This window comes from Oncorhynchus masou, chromosome 5, assembly GCF_036934945.1.
Source record: "Oncorhynchus masou masou isolate Uvic2021 chromosome 5, UVic_Omas_1.1, whole genome shotgun sequence".
Classification (NCBI taxonomy): domain Eukaryota; kingdom Metazoa; phylum Chordata; class Actinopteri; order Salmoniformes; family Salmonidae; genus Oncorhynchus; species Oncorhynchus masou.
Window position 1 is genome coordinate 17,730,493 of NC_088216.1, and position 18,549 is coordinate 17,749,041.

Here is an 18,549-nt window from a genome sequence, read left to right on the forward strand (position 1 = left end):
GGGCCGCTTGAATGGAAAGTCAATGATTTCCAGAGTTTTGTTTGGCAAAGTGTGTTTGTGTTGTGCGCGTGTGTTTGTGTGCGCGTGTGTGTGCATGTGCGTATGATATGTGTGCGTCACTGTTTGTGTGCCTGCTTGCCTGTGTGCTGTGCATATGCAGTTTGTAAATATGGTAGACATTACGGTGTGGGGGTGTGTGTGTGGGTGTTATCCCTGCCTGCTGTAATAGGTGCACCAAATCCCTATTTGAATCTCGGCCTCAGAGCCAAACAAAACATTAATCCAACCTAGCAAAGCCTGCTTAATACCTAAAGATGAACCTCAGGCTACGGTGTGTGTGTGGCTATTGCAAAATAAAGTGACCTTGTATAATAACTGTAAACTGTAATACCTCCCTGGGTTGCATTTCTCAATTGTCTAGATTTTTCTCTCGATAGAACTCGAAATGGCTAATCTCTGTCTCTCTCTGTCTCTCTCTCTCTCTGTCTCTGTGTCTCTGTCTCTCTCTCTGTCTCTCTGTCTCTCTGTCTCTGTCTGTCTCTGTCTCTCTGTCTCTCTCTGTCTCTGTCTCTCTCCCTCCTTCCCTCCCCCATCTCTCTCTCCCATCTCTCTCCCTCCTTCCCTCCCCCATCTCCCTCCTTCCCTCCCCCTCTCTCCCATCTCTCTCTCCCATCTCTCTCCCTCTCCTCCCCCATCTCCTCTCTCCTCCCTCCCATCTCTCTCTCTCCCATCTCTCTCCCTCCTTCCCTCCCCCATCTCTCTCTCCTTCCCTCTCCCATCTCTCTCTCTCATCTCTTTCCTCTCTCCCCCATCTCTCTCTCCTCTCCCACCTCTTCTCTCTCCCCCATCTCTCTCTCTCTCCTCCCTCTCCCTCTCTCTCCCCCATCTCTCTCTCTCATCTCCCCCATCTCTCTCATCTCCCCTCTCTCATCTCCCATCTCTCTCTCTCTCCCATCTCTCTCTCTCCCCCATCTCTCTCTCTCCCATCTATCTCCCTCCTTCCCTCTCCCATCTCTCTCCCTCCTCCCCTCTCCCATCTCTCTCCCTCCTTCCCTCTCCCATCTCTCTCCCTCCTTCCCTCTCCCATCTCTCCCTCTAGGTGAATGCAGTCTCGTGTGCTGGCAGCGTAGACAACCTGATTGTGTTAGATGCTGAGAAGTATAAGTCTCGGACCCATGCGGTGGCCGATGCAGGGTCTGTCAACATGGGAAGCCCACACAAGTGGAAGGTGGGAGAGCTGGAGTTTGAATCTCTCATGAGGATGCTGGATAACCTGGTGAGTGGTTTACACTGACACAGACACACACACACACACACACTACACACACACACAATCTCCTTTCCCTGCTACACACACACTCCATCCCCCCTCCACACACGGTACTCTACATTACTATATAATGTCATTGCTGTGACAGTGACTCCTAGCTATGCCATATGTGCAACTGGCACTAGCCACCAAGGTCATGGGAGGAAGCAGGGCTACCACCCACGCTACCCAGGCTATGAGTTGACCTGCTGGGCTGGCCCTGTCCCAGGTGCCCCCCTCCTGCCTCTGACCTCCAGGTTGTGTAACTAACAGGGAAATGGAATTCAAGGACAGTGAGTTGGCATCCAACAGATAGTGAACAGTCCTGCCCTCATTTCCTCTGTCATTACTGTTTCTGGGTCATCAACTGGATCTATCACTCCATAAAGTACAGTACATCACTGGTCCAGTGCGGCTGTGCTGGTCCCTGTAGACTTGGGACTGGGTCAGTGATCTATGGTCTGGGCCCTGTAGACTTGGGACTGGGTCAGTGATCTATGGTCTGGGCCCTGTAGACTTGGGACTGGGTCAGTGATCTATGGTCTGGGCCCTGTAGACTTGGGACTGGGTCAGTGATCTATGGTCTGGGCCCTGTAGACTTGGGACTGGGTCAGTGATCTATGGTCTGGGCCCTGTAGACTTGGGACTGGGTCAGTGATCTATGGTCTGGGCCCTGTAGACTTGGGACTGGGTCAGTGATCTATGGTCTGGGCCCTGTAGACTTGGGACTGGGTCAGTGATCTATGGTCTGGGCCCTGTAGACTTGGGACTGGGTCAGTGATCTATGGTCTGGGCCCTGTAGACTTGGGACTGGGTCAGTGATCTATGGTCTGGGCCCTGTAGACTTGGGACTGGGTCAGTGATCTATGGTCTGGGCCCTGTAGACTTGGGACTGGGTCAGTGATCTATGGTCTGGGCCCTGTAGACTTGGGACTGGGTCAGTGATCTATGGTCTGGGCCCTGCTGGAACTCTGACTGGGAGGCTTCATAACAACACCAGATGACTGGGAGCTTACAGCTCCCTTGTGGCCTCTTTCTTGCCTGTCTTTTTCACCTCTTTCCCCTCCTCCCTCTCTTGTCTCCCCAAGTCTCTCTTCTCTAACTGTTTGTCTACTCTCTTCTCACCTCTGTCCTCTGTCTTTTCACCTCTGTCCTCAATGTACTGGAGAGTCAGATCCCTCGTAAAAGGATCAGACACTGCTGATAGAGAGGAAGCTGCATGCCAAGAACCTCATCTGATTCTGTGTTTCCTGAGTCCAGTTGAAAGGTTGAGACTGGTTAAAGTCCAGGATAGTCTGGTATCTGAAAAGGAGGGGACGAGAGATTTTCTCCCCCTAGAAAGAGAGAGGGATTTCAGGGTGAGAGAGATATAGAAAGAGAGAGGGATGGGAAAGAGAAAGAGAAGTCTCCAGGGTGAGAGAGATATAGAAAGAGGGAGGGATGGGTCTCAGGGATCTCCCTTCTCTCTCTGATAGAGAAGAGGGCCCTTGTGGCCAGGGTGATCTTTCTTGCCTGTCTTTTTCACCAGTGATCTAGAAAGAGAGAGGGATGGTCTGGGCCCTCCTCCCTCTCTTGTCTCCCCAAGTCTCTCTTCTCTAACTGTTTGTCTAGCGCTATACAGGGTGAGAGAGATATAGAAAGAGAGAGGGATTTCAGATCTCCTCCCTCTCTCTCTCTCTGATATTGTCACCTCTGTCCTCTGTCTTTTCACCTCTGTCCTCAATGTATCTGGAGAGTCATTACTCAACGGTCTGTGTAGCTGTCCAAAGGGGGCCGCTCCTATCACACAGTCTCGTCTCACACCTCGTAAAACTACTATTTATTATAGTACAGAATATACCAGAATAACACGTTTCACAACACCGTGGCAGATACCTCTGATATGGAGAGGAAGCTGCATGCCAAGAACCTCATCTGATTCTGATTCTGTGTTTCCTGAGTCCAGTGAGAGTCAGATAGAGAAAGGTGCGCTATACAGGGTGAGGGATGAAAGAGAAAGAAAGAGAAGTTGAAGGTTGAGTGGGAAAGAGAAAGAGAAGTCAGATCTCCGAACACCTGGTTAAAGTCTATATCTGATTGACACTGACAGGATAGTCTGGTATCGATGAAAAGGAGAAAGGAGGAGCGCTATACAGGGTGAGAGAGATATAGAAAGAGAGAGGGAGAGAGAAGTCAGATAGAAGAGAGGGATGGGAAAGATAAAGTCAGATAGAGAAGAGGAGCGCTATACAGGGTGAGAGAGATATAGAAAGAGAGAGGGATGGGAAAGAGAAGTCAGATAGAGAAGAGGAGCGCTATACAGGGTGAGAGAGATATAGAAAGAGAGAGGGATGAAAGAAAGAGAAGTCAGAGAAGAGATGAGAGAGAGATAGAAAGAGAGAGGGATAGAAGTCAGATAGAGAAGAGGGATGGGATATAGAAAGAGAGAGGGATCAAGTCAGATAGAGAAGAGGAGCGCTATACAGGGTGAGAGAGATATAGAAAGAGAGAGGGATGGGAAAAAGAAGTCAGATAGAGAAGAGGAGCGCTATACAGGGTGAAAGAGAGAGGGATATAGAAAGAGAGAGGGATAGAAAGAGAGAGGGATGGGAAAGAGAAGTCAGATAGAAGAGGAGCGCTATACAGGGTGAGAGAGATATAGAAAGAGAGGGATGGGAAAGAGAAAGAGAAGTCAGATAGAGAAGAGCTATACAGGGTGAGAGAGATATAGAAAGAGAGAGGGATGGGAAAGAGAAAGAGAAGTCAGATAGAGAAGAGGAGCGCTATACAGGGTGAGAGAGATATAGAAAGAGAGAGGGATGGGAAAGAGAAGTCAGATAGAGAAGAGAAGTCAGATAGAGAAGAGGAGAGAAGTATACAGGGTGGTGAGAGAGATATAGAAAGAGAGAGGGATGGGAAAAGAGAGAAGTCAGATAGAGAAGAGGAGCGCTATACAGGGTGAGAGAGAGATAGAAAGAGAGAGGGATGGGAAAGAGAAAGAGAGTCAGATAGAGAAGAGGAGCGCTATACAGGGTGAGAGAGATATAGAAAGAGAGAGGGATGGGGGAAAGAGAAGTCAGATAGAGAAGAGAAGTCAGATAGAGAAGAGGAGCGCTATACAGGGTGCTATAGAGAGAGATATAGAAGAGGGATGGGAAGAGAAGTCAGATAGAGAAAGCTATACAGGGTGAGAGATAGAAAGAGAAAGGGATGGGAAAAGAGAAGTCAGATAGAGAAGAGAGATATAGAGAAAGAGAAGTCAGATAGAGAAAGAGCGCTATACAGGGTGAGAGAGATATAGAAAGAGAGAGGGATGGGAAAAGAAAGAGAAGTCAGATAGAGAAGAGGAGCGCTATACAGGGTGAGAGAGATATAGAAAGAGAGAGGGAGAAGTCAGATAGAGAAGAAGCTATCAGGGTGAGAGAGAGATAGAGAAGAGGAGTCGCTATACAGGGTGAGAGAGATATAGAAAGAGAGAGGGATGGGAAAGAGAAAGAGAAGTCAGATAGAGAAGAGGAGCGCTATACAGGGTGAGAGAGATATAGAAAGAGAGAGGGATGGGAAAGAGAAAGAGAAGTCAGATAGAGAAGAGGAGCGCTATACAGGGTGAGAGAGATATAGAAAAGAGAGGATGGGATGGGAAGTCAGATAAGAAGAAGTCAGATAGAGAAGAGGTCAGATAGAGAAGAGGAGCGCTATACAGGGTGAGAGAGATATAGAAAGAGAGAGGGATGGGAAAGAGAAAGAGAAGTCAGATAGAGAAGAGGAGCGCTATACAGGGTGAGAGAGATATAGAAAGAGAGAGGGATGGGAAAGAGAAAGAGAAGTCAGAAAGAAGAAGCTATACAGGGTGAGAGAGATATAGAAAGAGAGGGATGGGATGAGAAAGAGAAGTCAGATAGAGAAGAGGAGCGCTATACAGGGTGAGAGAGATATAGAAAGAGAGAGGGATGGGAAAGAGAAAGAGAAGTCAGATAGAGAAGAGGAGCGCTATACAGGGTGAGAGATATAGAAAGAGAGAGGGATGGGAAAGAAAGAGAAGTCAGATAGAGAAGAGGAGCGCTATACAGGGTGAGAGAGAGATATAGAAAGAGAGAGGGATGGGAAAGAGAAAGATAGAGAGAAGTCAGATAGAGAGGGAGAGGAGCGCTATACAGGGTGAGAGAGAGATATAGAGATAGAGAGAGGGCTATACATGAGGAAGAGAGAAGTCAGATAGAGAAGAGGAGCGCTATACAGGGTGAGAGAGAGATATAGAAAGAGAGAGGGATGGGAAAGAGAAAGAGAAGTCAGATAGAGAAGAGGAGCGCTATACAGGGTGAGAGAGAGATATAGAAAGAGAAGAGATATAGAAAGAGGGGAAGAGAGGAGCGCTATACAGGGTGAGAGAGAGATAGAAAGAGAGAGAGGGATGGGAAAGAGTCAGATAGAAGAGAGGAGCGCTATACAGGGTGAGAGAGATATAGAAAGAGAGAGGGAGGAAGAAGTCAGATGAACACACTATCCATTGTCCATGGATGAAAGGAAGTCCCCTCTGGCTGCACATCATCCTTTTTCCATTCTCCCACAGCTAGGAATCATGGGATAGTGAAAGAGGGATGGGAAAGAGAAGTCAGATAGAGAAGAGGTGCGCTATACAGGGTGAGAGAGATCTAGAAAGAGAGAGGGATCTTTCCATTCTCCCACAGCTAGGAATCATGGGATAGTGGCCGGAGACTGTGTGTCCCCCTCTCTCTCTCTCTCTCTCTTTCCGTTTTCCTTAGTGACAGAGGCGGTAGTTTTGAGTCCAGAGCTCTGTCCAAATAATAAGGGTGGGACAGAGACACAAACTACATTCCTATGGAGTGAGGATTCTACAGAGAGGACTTGCACTATTGAAAATGAACTCTAGATGAATGGGGAGATCAAAAGCTTGACAACATGTTGTTCCACGACTAAAGAGTCTTCTTTCCTACCACTTATCCCTCGTCTTCCTCTCTGGGGACTTAGAAACTTTGTGGAAAATAATAACTATACAAATGGAATCTGATTTGTAGATGGACATTTCTGTCGTTGGTTTGTTTGGCCATACAGGGCTGCCGAACTAAACACACTATGTACATGAGATCTGGTCGATTGATTGATTGATTTCTGTGTCCTTTTCCCCACAGGGCTACCGGACTGGCTATGCTTACCGCCACCCCATCGTTCGGGAGAAGCCTCGGCACAAGTCCGACGTGGAGATCCCGGCCACGGTGACGGCGTTCATGTTCGAGGAGGAGGAGGGCGCCGCGCGGCTGCCGTTTAAGTTCCTCCAGCAGAGACAGGCCAGGGAGAAGACACGCTGGCTCAACAGCCCCAACAGTTATATGAAGGTTAACGTGGCGGCCGTGGACGAACGCACCAGGACCATGGTCAGTACTCATACTGTAGGGAGGGTTAACACTCTATATAAACACACCAGGACCATGGTCAGTACTCATACTGTAGGGATGGTTAACACACCAGGACCATGGTCAGTACTCATACTGTAGGGATGGTTAACACACCAGGACCATGGTCAGTACTCATACTGTAGGGATGGTTAACGCACCAGGACCATGGTCAGTACTCATACTGTAGGGAGGGTTAACACACCAGGACCATGGTCAGTACTCATACTGTAGGGATGGTTAACACACCAGGACCATGGTCAGTACTCATACTGTAGGGATGGTTAACACACCAGGACCATGGTCAGTACTCATACTGTAGGGATGATTAACCCTCTATATAAACACACCAGGACCATGGTCAGTACTCATACTGTAGGGAGGGTTAACACACCAGGACCATGGTCAGTACTCATACTGTAGGGATGGTTAACACACCAGGACCATGGTCAGTACTCATACTGTAGGGAGGGTTAACACACCAGGACCATGGTCAGTACTCATACTGTAGGGAGGGTTAACACACCAGGACCATGGTCAGTACTCATACTGTAGGGATGATTAACCCTCTATATAAACACACCAGGACCATGGTCAGTACTCATACTGTAGGGAGGGTTAACACTCTATATAAACACACCAGGACCATGGTCAGTACTCATACTGTAGGGAGGGTTAACACACTATATAAACACACCAGGACCATGGTCAGTACTCATACTGTAGGGAGGGTTAACACTCTATATAAACACACCAGGACCATGGTCAGTACTCATACTGTAGGGAGGGTTAACACTCTATATAAACACACCAGGACCATGGTCAGTACTCATACTGTAGGGAGGGTTAACACACTATATAAACACACCAGGACCATGGTCAGTACTCATACTGTAGGGAGGGTTAACACTCTATATAAACACACCAGGACCATGGTCAGTACTCATACTGTAGGGAGGGTTAACACTCTATATAAACACACCAGGACCATGGTCAGTACTCATACTGTAGGGAGGGTTAACACTCTATATAAACACACCAGGACCATGGTCAGTACTCATACTGTAGGGAGGGTTAACACTCTATATAAACACACCAGGACCATGGTCAGTACTCATACTGTAGGGAGGGTTAACACACTATATAAACACACCAGGACCATGGTCAGTACTCATACTGTAGGGAGGGTTAACACACTATATAAACACACCAGGACCATGGTCAGTACTCATACTGTAGGGAGGGTTAACTGTAGGGATGATTAACTCTATATAAACACACCAGGACCATGGTCAGTACTCATACTGTAGGGAGGGTTAACACACTATATAAACACACCAGGACCATGGTCAGTACTCATACTGTAGGGAGGGTTAACACTCTATATAAACACACCAGGACCATGGTCAGTACTCATACTGTAGGGAGGGTTACCATGGTCAGTACTCATATATAAACTCTATATAAACACACCAGGACCATGGTCAGTACTCATACTGTAGGGAGGGTTAACACTCTATATAAACACACCAGGACCATGGTCAGTACTCATACTGTAGGGAGGGTTAACACACTATATAAACACACCAGGACCATGGTCAGTACTCATACTGTAGGGAGGGTTAACACTCTATATAAACACACCAGGACCATGGTCAGTACTCATACTGTAGGGAGGGTTAACACACTATATAAACACACCAGGACCATGGTCAGTACTCATACTGTAGGGAGGGTTAACACACTATATAAACACACCAGGACCATGGTCCGTACTCATACTGTAGGGAGGGTTAACACTCTATATAAACACACCAGGACCACACTCATACTGTAGGGAGGGTTAACACACCAGGACCATGGTCAGTACTCATACTGTAGGGAGGGTTAACACTCTATATAAACACACCAGGACCATGGTCAGTACTCATACTGTAGGGAGGGTTAACACACTATATAAACACACCAGGACCATGGTCAGTACTCATACTGTAGGGAGGGTTAACACACTATATAAACACACCAGGACCATGGTCAGTACTCATACTGTAGGGAGGGTTAACACTCTATATAAACACACCAGGACCATGGTCAGTACTCATACTGTAGGGAGGGTTAACACACTATATAAACACACCAGGACCATGGTCAGTACTCATACTGTAGGGAGGGTTAACACTCTATATAAACACACCAGGACCATGGTCAGTACTCATACTGTAGGGAGGGTTAACACTCTATATAAACACACCAGGACCATGGTCAGTACTCATACTGTAGGGAGGGTTAACACTATATAAACACACCAGGACCATGGTCAGTACTCATACTGTAGGGAGGGTTAACACACTATATAAACACACCAGGACCATGGTCAGTACTCATACTGTAGGGAGGGTTAACACACTATATAAACACACCAGGACCATGGTCAGTACTCATACTGTAGGGAGGGTTAACACACTATATAAACACACCAGGACCATGGTCTGTACTCATACTGTAGGGAGGGTTAACACTATATAAACACACCAGGACCATGGTCTGTACTCATACTGTAGGGAGGGTTAACACTCTATATAAACACACCAGGACCATGGTCAGTACTCATACTGTAGGGAGGGTTAACACACCAGGACCATGGTCAGTACTCATACTGTAGGGAGGGTTAACACTCTATATAAACACACCAGGACCATGGTCAGTACTCATACTGTAGGGAGGGTTAACACTCTATATAAACACACCAGGACCATGGTCTGTACTCATACTGTAGGGAGGGTTAACACACTATATAAACACACCAGGACCATGGTCTGTACTCATACTGTAGGGAGGGTTAACACTCTATATAAACACACCAGGACCATGGTCAGTACTCATACTGTAGGGAGGGTTAACACTCTATATAAACACACCAGGACCATGGTCAGTACTCATACTGTAGGGAGGGTTAACAGGACCATGGTCTCATATAGGGAAACACACCAGGACCATGGTCAGTACTCATACTGTAGGGAGGGTTAACACACCAGGACCATGGTCAGTACTCATACTGTAGGGAGGGTTAACACACTATATAAACACACCAGGACCATGGTCCGTACTCATACTGTAGGGAGCCAATCTGACTGTCCCTGAGACACAATCTGGTGAATCCTTATATGAGACTGCCCTCTTCTGGTATGTTAGAGAATTACATATTTGTGATATTAATATAATAATATAATAATATAATATAATATAAAATAATATATAATAATATAATGACTCAGAAAGGAATACCAGCAAGTTCACCATGGCTACGTTTACACAGGCAGCCCAATCTTTCCACTAAATAGTCTTTTGATCAATCACTTTGATCTTTTCACATCAGATCTTTTTCAGAGCTGCTCTGATTGGTCAAAAGCAATTTATGAAAAAAATATCAGAATTGGGCTGCCTTTCCCTCCAGCTGAACTAGACAGATTGGTCTATGTCTGATTGGTCTTTGTCTGATTGGTCTATGTTTTTGTATTTTCTGTTCTCCACAGTGGATGAAGTCTGAGGAAGGTGGCAACAGCAGTGGCACTCCAATCCGGATCGAGGACCCCAATCAGTTTGTCCCTATGAACACCAACCCTAGTGAGGTGCTAGAGAAGAGAAACCGAGTAAGTCACAGATCTAGGATCAGCTACCCTCCATACATCTTAACCATAAACTGACCCTGGAGCACTAAGGCCAACTTCAACTTAACTCCTCTCTGTCCGCTCCTTCTCTGCCTGGTTGTGTAGCTGTAAGTGATGTCACTGTTATGTCCTATCACAGATCAGAGAGCAGAACCGATTCGACATGATGACGTCCGGACCTCGCTCTCACCACCTGGCAGGCATCCCATTGGACGAACCTCGAATGGTGAGCGGCAACTCGGTGTGACAAGCCAATATATCTGTTGCCACTTGGCCTGAAGTCCTGTTGGTGATACATCCATAACAGTGTCATAAACAACAACTAAAGTATTTCAATATTTATTTCAATATATGACAGTCTTTTGAATTAAATGGTATATAAGGCAGTCTGTAAACTGTGATGCTTCAGGATTTTGCGAAGTAAACCATATCATCCAGGCGAGACAGGCTGAGCTATTTGTTATTGCGTTTGCCAACCTTGACCAGTAGGTGGGGCTAATGACATGTATTGTTGAGAACCAGAAATACACATCTCCATGGCTCTGGGATTCTGTCATGACATCTGTCCGTCAAAGTGCCAACTTTGGTGAATAACTTAATCCTTTTGGATCTTCTTGGCAGCGTTTTGGTGATTGGTATCATCTCATAGCGAGGGAATAACACAATCCAGGTCTCTCTGCCTGTTATCAGAGTTGAGATGTAACTGATCAGTGTGAGATTTGATCACTTCTGAAATATTGTTCCCCTACATGGTGTATGTCATGTGTTGAAGGATCAGCCAGTCCGTGTGAAGGTAATGTCTCTACAGGCTGAATACTACAGTGTGCAGTGTGTTAGTGCATTTCTGTTTCACCTGTTTGTCCTCTCAGTTGCTGTCCTGTTCGGTCACATCATCACTGTCTGTGTGTTTCTGGAGGTGGGGGTGAAGTGGAGTGTTTACGCATGATAGTGCATTCCACCAATGAATGACCTACTTCCTTATGTCACCAAATGTGTGTTGTGCATGTTCTGATGTGGTTGTGCCAGAACACCATTCATATTTGACAGTTTCCCTTCATCATTGTTTTTCCCTGTTGGTAAGTCATTTGAAAGTATTGGCGTGTGTTTGTGTGATATGCCCATTTCTATTGAATGGTGTGTTAGTTGTTGTGTTTTACGATGAACTGGCATTAGTGTACTCTGGTCCTCATCTGGGAATGGATCTGTCCATGGGGAGTCTGGGGAGTCTGATGTTAACTCCTCTCTCTCTCTCTCTCTCTCTCTCTCTCTCTCTCTCTCTCTCTCTCTCTCTCTCTCTCTCTCTCTCTCTCTCTCTCTCTCTCTCTCTCTCTCTCTCTCTCTCTCTCTCTCTCTCTCTCTCTCTCTCTCTCTCTCTCTCTCTCTCTCTCTCTCTCTCTCTCTCTCTCTTTCTCTCTCTCTCTCTCTCTCTCTCTCTCTCTCTCTCTTCTCTCTCTCTTTCTCTTTCCTCTCTCCCTCTCTCTCTCTCTCTCTTTCTTCTCTCCCTCTCTCTCTCTCTCTCTCTCTCTCTCTCTCTTTCTTCTCCCCTCTCTCTCTCTCTTTCTTCTCCCCCTCTCTCTCTCTCTTTCTCTCCCCCTCTCTCTCTCTCTCTCTCCTCTCTCTCTCTCTCTCTCTCTCTCTCTCTCTCTCTCTTCTCCCTCTCTCTCTCTCTCTCTTCTCCCCTCTCTCTCTCTTTCTTCTCTCCCTCTCTCTCTCTCTTCCTCTCTGTCTCTCTCTCTCTCTCTCTTTCTTCTCTCTCCTCTCTCTCTCTCTCTTTCTTCTCCCCTCTCTCTCTTCTCTCTTCTCCTCTCTCTCTCTCTCTCTCTCTCTCTCTCTCTCTCTCTTCTCTCTCTCTCTCTCTCTCTCTCTCTCTCTCCTCTCCTCTCTTTCTTTCTCTCTCTCTCTCTCTTTCTTCTCCCTCTGTCTCTCCTCTCTTTCTCTCCTCTCTCTCTCTATCCCACCTCTCTCTCTCTTCTCTCTCTCCCTCTCCATCCCTCTCTCTTCTATCCTCTCTCTCCACTCTCTCTCCCTCCATTCTCTCTCTTCTATCCTCTCTCTCCACTCTCTCCCTCCATTCTCTCTCTCCCTCCATTCTCTCTCTTCCTCCATTCTCTCTCTTCTATCCTCTCTCTCTCCACTCTCTCTCTTTTCTCCTCTCTCTCCTCTCTCTCCTCTCTCTCCACTCTCTCTTCTTCTCTCTCTCCACTCTCTCCCTCCATTCTCTCTCCCCCTCCATTCTCTCTCTCCAGCCCTATGTGGCATCAGAGGATGACCAGATGGTTCCTCTACCTCCTAACCCCTTCAGTCAGCTGTCTGAGAAAGAGATGGACGAATACACGATGAACGTAGAGAAGAGACAGCTGGGACTGAGTGGTAAGAGAGAGTCACACAGAGAAGTCACACTCATACAGAACCACAGAGAAACACACACACCCATACAGAACCACAGAGAAACACACATACACACACCCATACAGAACCACAGAGAAACACACACCCATACAGAACCACAGAGAAATACACACCAGCCATCTATCCTACCATGTTATACACAAGTCAAATGAGTAGTATTCCACTCCAGTCAAAACTGCTACTACTTTCATAGACAGTCCGATAACAAGGAATTGTCAATGGCTTGGAGCCCCATTTCAGCCAATCAGATTGCAGATGTCTCCGAACCCGTTTTATAAGCCACAACACCATTTATAGTGAGAGTTGTTCCTGATCTTGCAGTCAAGATGGTAAAACCCCTGCCTGTAGTAACGTGTGTGTGCAGCAGGGAACCATCCCTACATCCTATGACTAAGGCGGCCAACAGAACAGACAGACTGGCCCACAGCAGGTTTTCACACCCACTGTATGAGTGGGCCCGGTTGCCATGACACCATCCACCCCCCTATCCCCACCTACTCTACACCAGTCCAATCTGGATTCCATATTATGCTCCTTATAGAATGTTCTCATGCTCCTTCTAGAATGTTCCTCTGCATGTCTGTGCTCACAGTAATACTGTGTGCTGCTATGTATACTATGATGTTGTGTATAGAATGTCTGTCTGTAATGTTACTGCTAGAACTCCACTGTGATAATGAATGGGGTTTTTGGAGTATCACTGTATTGATGTGTACTTATAAACTAATAGTATCTGATGAATGACCTGGTGGTTAAATGAACCACGTTAACCCCTTAGATTCCTCACAGTATGTACTGTACGACCACTACGTTCCATGTACCCTAACGTAGCCTGGTCCCAGATCTGTTTGTGCTGTCTTGCCTCTAACATGTGTGTCAACACTAATCTCTCACCCCCAAACCCTCACTTCCCTCTCTCACCCCCCCCCCCAAACCCTACTCCTACCAATCCACTCCCTCACCCTTACCCCTCAACCCAAACTCTCTCACCCCCTGACCCCTTTCTCTCACCCCTTCAACCCTCATCCCAAACCCTCTCCCCCTCCTCACCCCCTGACCCCTTACTCCCACCCCTTCAACCCTCATCCCAAACCCTCACCCACTCCTGCAGATGACGAGCACGACCTAACCTCCAACGACGCTTCCACTCTCTCTCAGTCTCTGTCCCAAACTCAGTCCCCGCAAATAACTCCAGCTAAAGAAGGTATCACACAGATAGAGAACGTTGTGAAATGTGTTTGTTTGTGTGCGTTTCATCAGAACAGGCTTTGCTAAGGTTGTGCTGTGTTTTATTATGTCAAAAACACATTCTACATTCCTTTGGTTCCACTTTAACCTCAAATGTTATAATAGGTAATAGATATAATAACACAATTATATGGAAACCTACTGCATTGCTATTGTGTAATCAACTTTACGATGTTTAATCAGTACCAATTCTATAGTGTCTTACTTCCTCTTAATCATTAACAATGACTCAGTTTTACTTCCTGTAGTAACTACTTCCTGTCCCTTTGAACAACAAACACCAACACCACGTAACTACAGAGCACAGTAGCCATCAACACAGCTCCCCACAGCAAACTGCTCCGTGTGTGTGTGTGTGTGCGTGCGACACAATTCATGACACAGTTTTTGACTTAAGTCAACCAGTTCTTCTCTTGTGGGGGCCAAGTCGGGTCGATTGTTGCTCAACAACCTCTTATGATGTCACACGTTGGTTCATTGTAGTACATTGAAATGCTCTTGTAATAGAACAGTGGCACAGTGCTTGTAAAGAACCCTCTTCGTGTGGTAACTGGATCCCCGTACAGTACATAGTCACGGTCACATTAACATTGGCTGTGAAATGCACTTTATTGAAAAAGGTGATCATTGAACTTGTGTTGATTAGTTAACAGATACCAGCTGTAACAGATTTCAGATAGGGTAGGTGACATCAGGTGACACCCTCTCCGAGGTTGCTCTTGGTTCATGGTAAATGTAGCACCTAGGGTTGCAATTTCCCCAAAATTCCCAGGTTTTCCAGAAATCCCGGTTGGAAGATTCCCAGATTCCCTGGTTATTTCTTCCTGATTCCAGGGTCTTCCAACCAGGATTTCTGGAAAACCTGGGAATTTGGAAAGTATCCGAAGTAGCACCTGAACGTATTTTGTGGTCAAACAACATAGTATAAGGTCTGTAGCAGACACAGAATCAGGTTTATTGTTGTGGGGTTGGTGGTGGTCTACCCTGTCTGACCTCTGACCCCTCTCCCCTGCTCTTTCCAGAGAACCACACGATGCAGAACGGCAAGGATGGCGGCGACCATGAGGTGAACGACGAGCTGAGCAAAAGGGTCAGTCAGCTGACCACCAGCGTGGAGAGCATTGAGGTCAAGGTCCGCAGCGGCGAGAAGATCGAAGACTCCGCCCTCTCCCCCGAGAGCTCGCCCTCCAAGTCCCCCAACAAGAAGAAGAAGAAGTTCCGCACTCCCTCCTTCCTCAAGAAGAACAAAAAAAAAGAGAAAATGGAGGCCTAGTGAAAGAGAGATGGAGGGAGTGATATTAAAGCCTATATACAGATTAAGAAGAAAGAGGGGACCCCTCTTATTTTTATTTTTTTGTCTGTTTTTATTTTAGTTTTGTTTTTGTCAGTGTCCTCTTTTGTCATTTTTTTTTTAAAGATTTTATTTTGATTGTATTTTTTAACATTGTTCTTTTAAGTTAACATTTTTTAGACTTGCGCGAAAAGTGATGAATTGCGTTGAGGATTCTCTGCCTGGAAGTGAAGGCTCATTGATTTGGGAAGGTGAGGACTAAAATGATAAAGCTGCAACGACTGACTCCTCCCCCATGTTCAATATTTACTGCTATTGGCTGATTATGTTATTTCTTCTCTGCCATTGGCTAATTGTTGATTATGGAATTAGAATCAGCCAATCGTATTCCTTGCTTCATGATCTCCAGCCGACACTGGCGGGTCTCGATATGCATCAGTGGTATTATTAAACTGCACAATATGGCGACTAGCTAGCGTATGGAAACGCTTTCCGACCTTTATGGTAACCATAACAACCACCATGTTCTTTTCACTTAGATTTTCTCCTCATATGAGGTCTGCTTCTTCAATACATAGAGGACTGAAATCAGAGAGGCCACAAAGAAATAGTCAGACTGGAAAACTGGTTTTGAGATGGTTTTAAATTTACAGGTTTTCTTTCTTTCACTCTTGCTTCTTGTTTTCGCTTTCTCTCTCTGCCTCTCGCTTCGTTTTTCTCTTTCATCCCTCTTTTTATTGCTCCTCTTCCTCCTCCTCTCTCACCTTCTGTTAAAGTGAATCTATCTTTACATTACCTAGCTCTCTTCTAGTCGACCTCCGACCTTCATCTGTTGTTCACCACTGATTCACTATAAACTCACCATTTTTTTTATTGTCCTCTCCTCTTAATAATTTCATTTTTATTTTGCCAAACTAAAAGGAATAAAAAAACAATCACGTTTTAGTGAAGAATCATCATTTATATACTTTTTAATCTCATTTAGATTATAAAAACGTCATCTCATTGAATAATATTACATTGTAGTTTTTTTATTGAACACAGTTTGGTAGTAGTCATCTCACTCAGTTTTGTGCTCAGTTCTATACTTTTACAGAGAAATACAAGATGTTACGCATGTTTTTGCAAGAATCTGAATTTATATGGCTGACTACGTTGCTCTAGTGTTGCCTGCAGGTTTCTCTCAAATTATATTCTTGTTCAGATTACAAAAAGTACTCTATAACTGAGATATATGGAAACTGGATATGTTGGGTATAGATTTTTAACTATATATTTAGTATTTTATTGTGCTGCACTTTTACTGTGGACGGACTATAACACAATGTAGTTGCAGGTGGTTTCTACTATGAAGGAGATTCTAGAAGCAGAAGAACCAATAGGATCTGTAGAAGCAAGAAAGTAGATGGCAGGAGCAGAGTATGGAAGATCCACTTTAGGTTGTGGAAAGTGAGTTGTTTCCGAAGAAATAGATCTAGATTTGTGTCACGCTTGAAAAAAATATTATTTCTCAGTTAAAAAAACAACAAAATTAATAAAACAGGTCCCAAAATACAAAAAGTATCTTCAGTTATAAAATGTAAAAAATCATGGGCCTTGAGCGTGGAACTGGCGCCGTTGTTGCTATGGTGTATTTTGTGTGTGATTTTTTTTTATGCCTTATACCATATTTTTCTCCTATATTGTAAATCATGAGACAAGGGTTGAGAATCTTATCCTGCCCGCACCCGGGTGTCAAATTTAGCAGGAGTGCTCCCCGGATTGTCATTAGGCCTCTTATAAGTCACCTCTATGTCATGCCTATGACTGCTCATAAGACCACTTTGACAGCTCATAGTTGTCTAGACGCTGTTTGCGTAGCCTCTAGTCTTTCTCTTTAGTTTCTCTTTTATTTGCTTCTCAACAGCTCCTTTCACGACGTTGTCGGTTGTGGAAACTGGAACTCGTGTTATTTCTGTAGAAGATATAAATCATGGACGAGTGATGACTAAGTGGCATATAGACACAGAGTAACACAGATAATATAGATATGTACCAATATCCCAGCTAGCAATGTGAACTATTGGATTTGGAACATTGAGAGGGAGGGAAGGAGAGTGGGATGAGGCGAGAGAAGGAGAGAGGGAGGGAAGGAGAGTGGGGTGGGGCGAGAGAAGGAGAGAGGGATGGAAGGAGAGAAGGAGAGTGGGATGGGGCGAGAGAAGGAGAGAGGGATGGAAGGAGAGAAGGAGAGTGGGATGGGGCGAGAGAAGGAGAGAGGGATGGAAGGAGAGAAAGAGAGTAGGATGGAAGGAGAGAAGGAGAGTGGGATGGGGCGAGAGAAGGAGAGAGGGATTGAAGGAGAGTGGGATGGGGCGAGAGGAGGAGAGAGGGATGAAATGAGGGAAGGAGAGAGGCACATCTTTAGCTGTGTAAATAGCCCTATCATCTGTCTCACAGCAGAGTTGGGCTTTTTGGTCTCACAGTCACATAAACAGCTGGAAAAAGGGGTTGAGGTGTGAGTTTTAGAAAATGTGAAAGTGTATGTGTGGGGTGGGGTTTTAGGGAGAACTATGACGTCAACACACCATGTTTTTAGAATCACAATTGTACCCATTTTTTCATACCATTTCTCCTTTTTGACACAGTTCTTATTTTTCATCTTTCCATTTGTATCAGACAGGTTTTCAGTTCAGTCTTTTTCGTTTCCCAAGTACTCGGTTTCTCCTTCCTTATTAACCATGTACAGTACGAGCGTTGACAAGCCGCTCTCAGATGGATTGAATTTGCATTTGCGTTCTTTTGTTTACTTTTCTCTCCCATCTACCGACCGTTTGCACCATTGTTTTCACTAACTAATGCCTCTGTCCACCATTTTGTTTCTGTTGATAAAAAAAAAGAAAGGATCGCTTTAGCATGCAAGTAATGAGCCAAGCCTGACCTGTGACCTGTGAACAAAGATCCTATTAGAAATGGTTCTTCTATAATGGAGTTGCTTTCAGATGTGTTGCTAATCAGTGTGAATTCACAAAATAAAACTGTATTTTAAGAAACGGAAGCTTTATTTTTCATTTCCATGTCTTGTTAAACTGATTGAAGTGGCGGACTCCTTTTATGGAGTCATTTTAGTGCCAGAAGAAATTGAATTCCGATTCAATTTATTTTGGCGCAAAAATCACACTGTCATCACCTACAATCCACGTTCATGAACACTTGTATCATTCTTCCAACTGTCTGTCTTTATGTTGAACATAA

The 18,549-nt window shown here is 45.3% G+C and overlaps 1 protein-coding gene across 5 annotated transcripts in view; it reads left to right on the forward strand.

Moving 5' to 3' along the window:
* add3a (adducin 3 (gamma) a) overlaps positions 1–18,347 on the forward strand; it is a 149,770-nt gene extending 131,423 nt beyond the window's left edge. For 4 of the 5 annotated variants that reach the window (XM_064961989.1, XM_064961974.1, XM_064961993.1 and 1 more), the window contains 7 exons: positions 1,100–1,276; positions 6,439–6,681; positions 10,233–10,349; positions 10,507–10,593; positions 12,614–12,737; positions 13,888–13,980; positions 15,047–18,347. In XM_064961989.1, coding sequence (XP_064818061.1) covers positions 1,100–1,276; positions 6,439–6,681; positions 10,233–10,349; positions 10,507–10,593; positions 12,614–12,737; positions 13,888–13,980; positions 15,047–15,297 — 1,092 coding nt within the window. In that variant the 3' untranslated portion in view covers positions 15,298–18,347. The remainder of the gene's footprint in view (positions 1–1,099; positions 1,277–6,438; positions 6,682–10,232; positions 10,350–10,506; positions 10,594–12,613; positions 12,738–13,887; positions 13,981–15,046) is intronic. The other variant, XM_064961997.1, reaches the window with a different exon arrangement.
* The last annotated feature ends 202 nt before the right edge of the window (positions 18,348–18,549 follow it).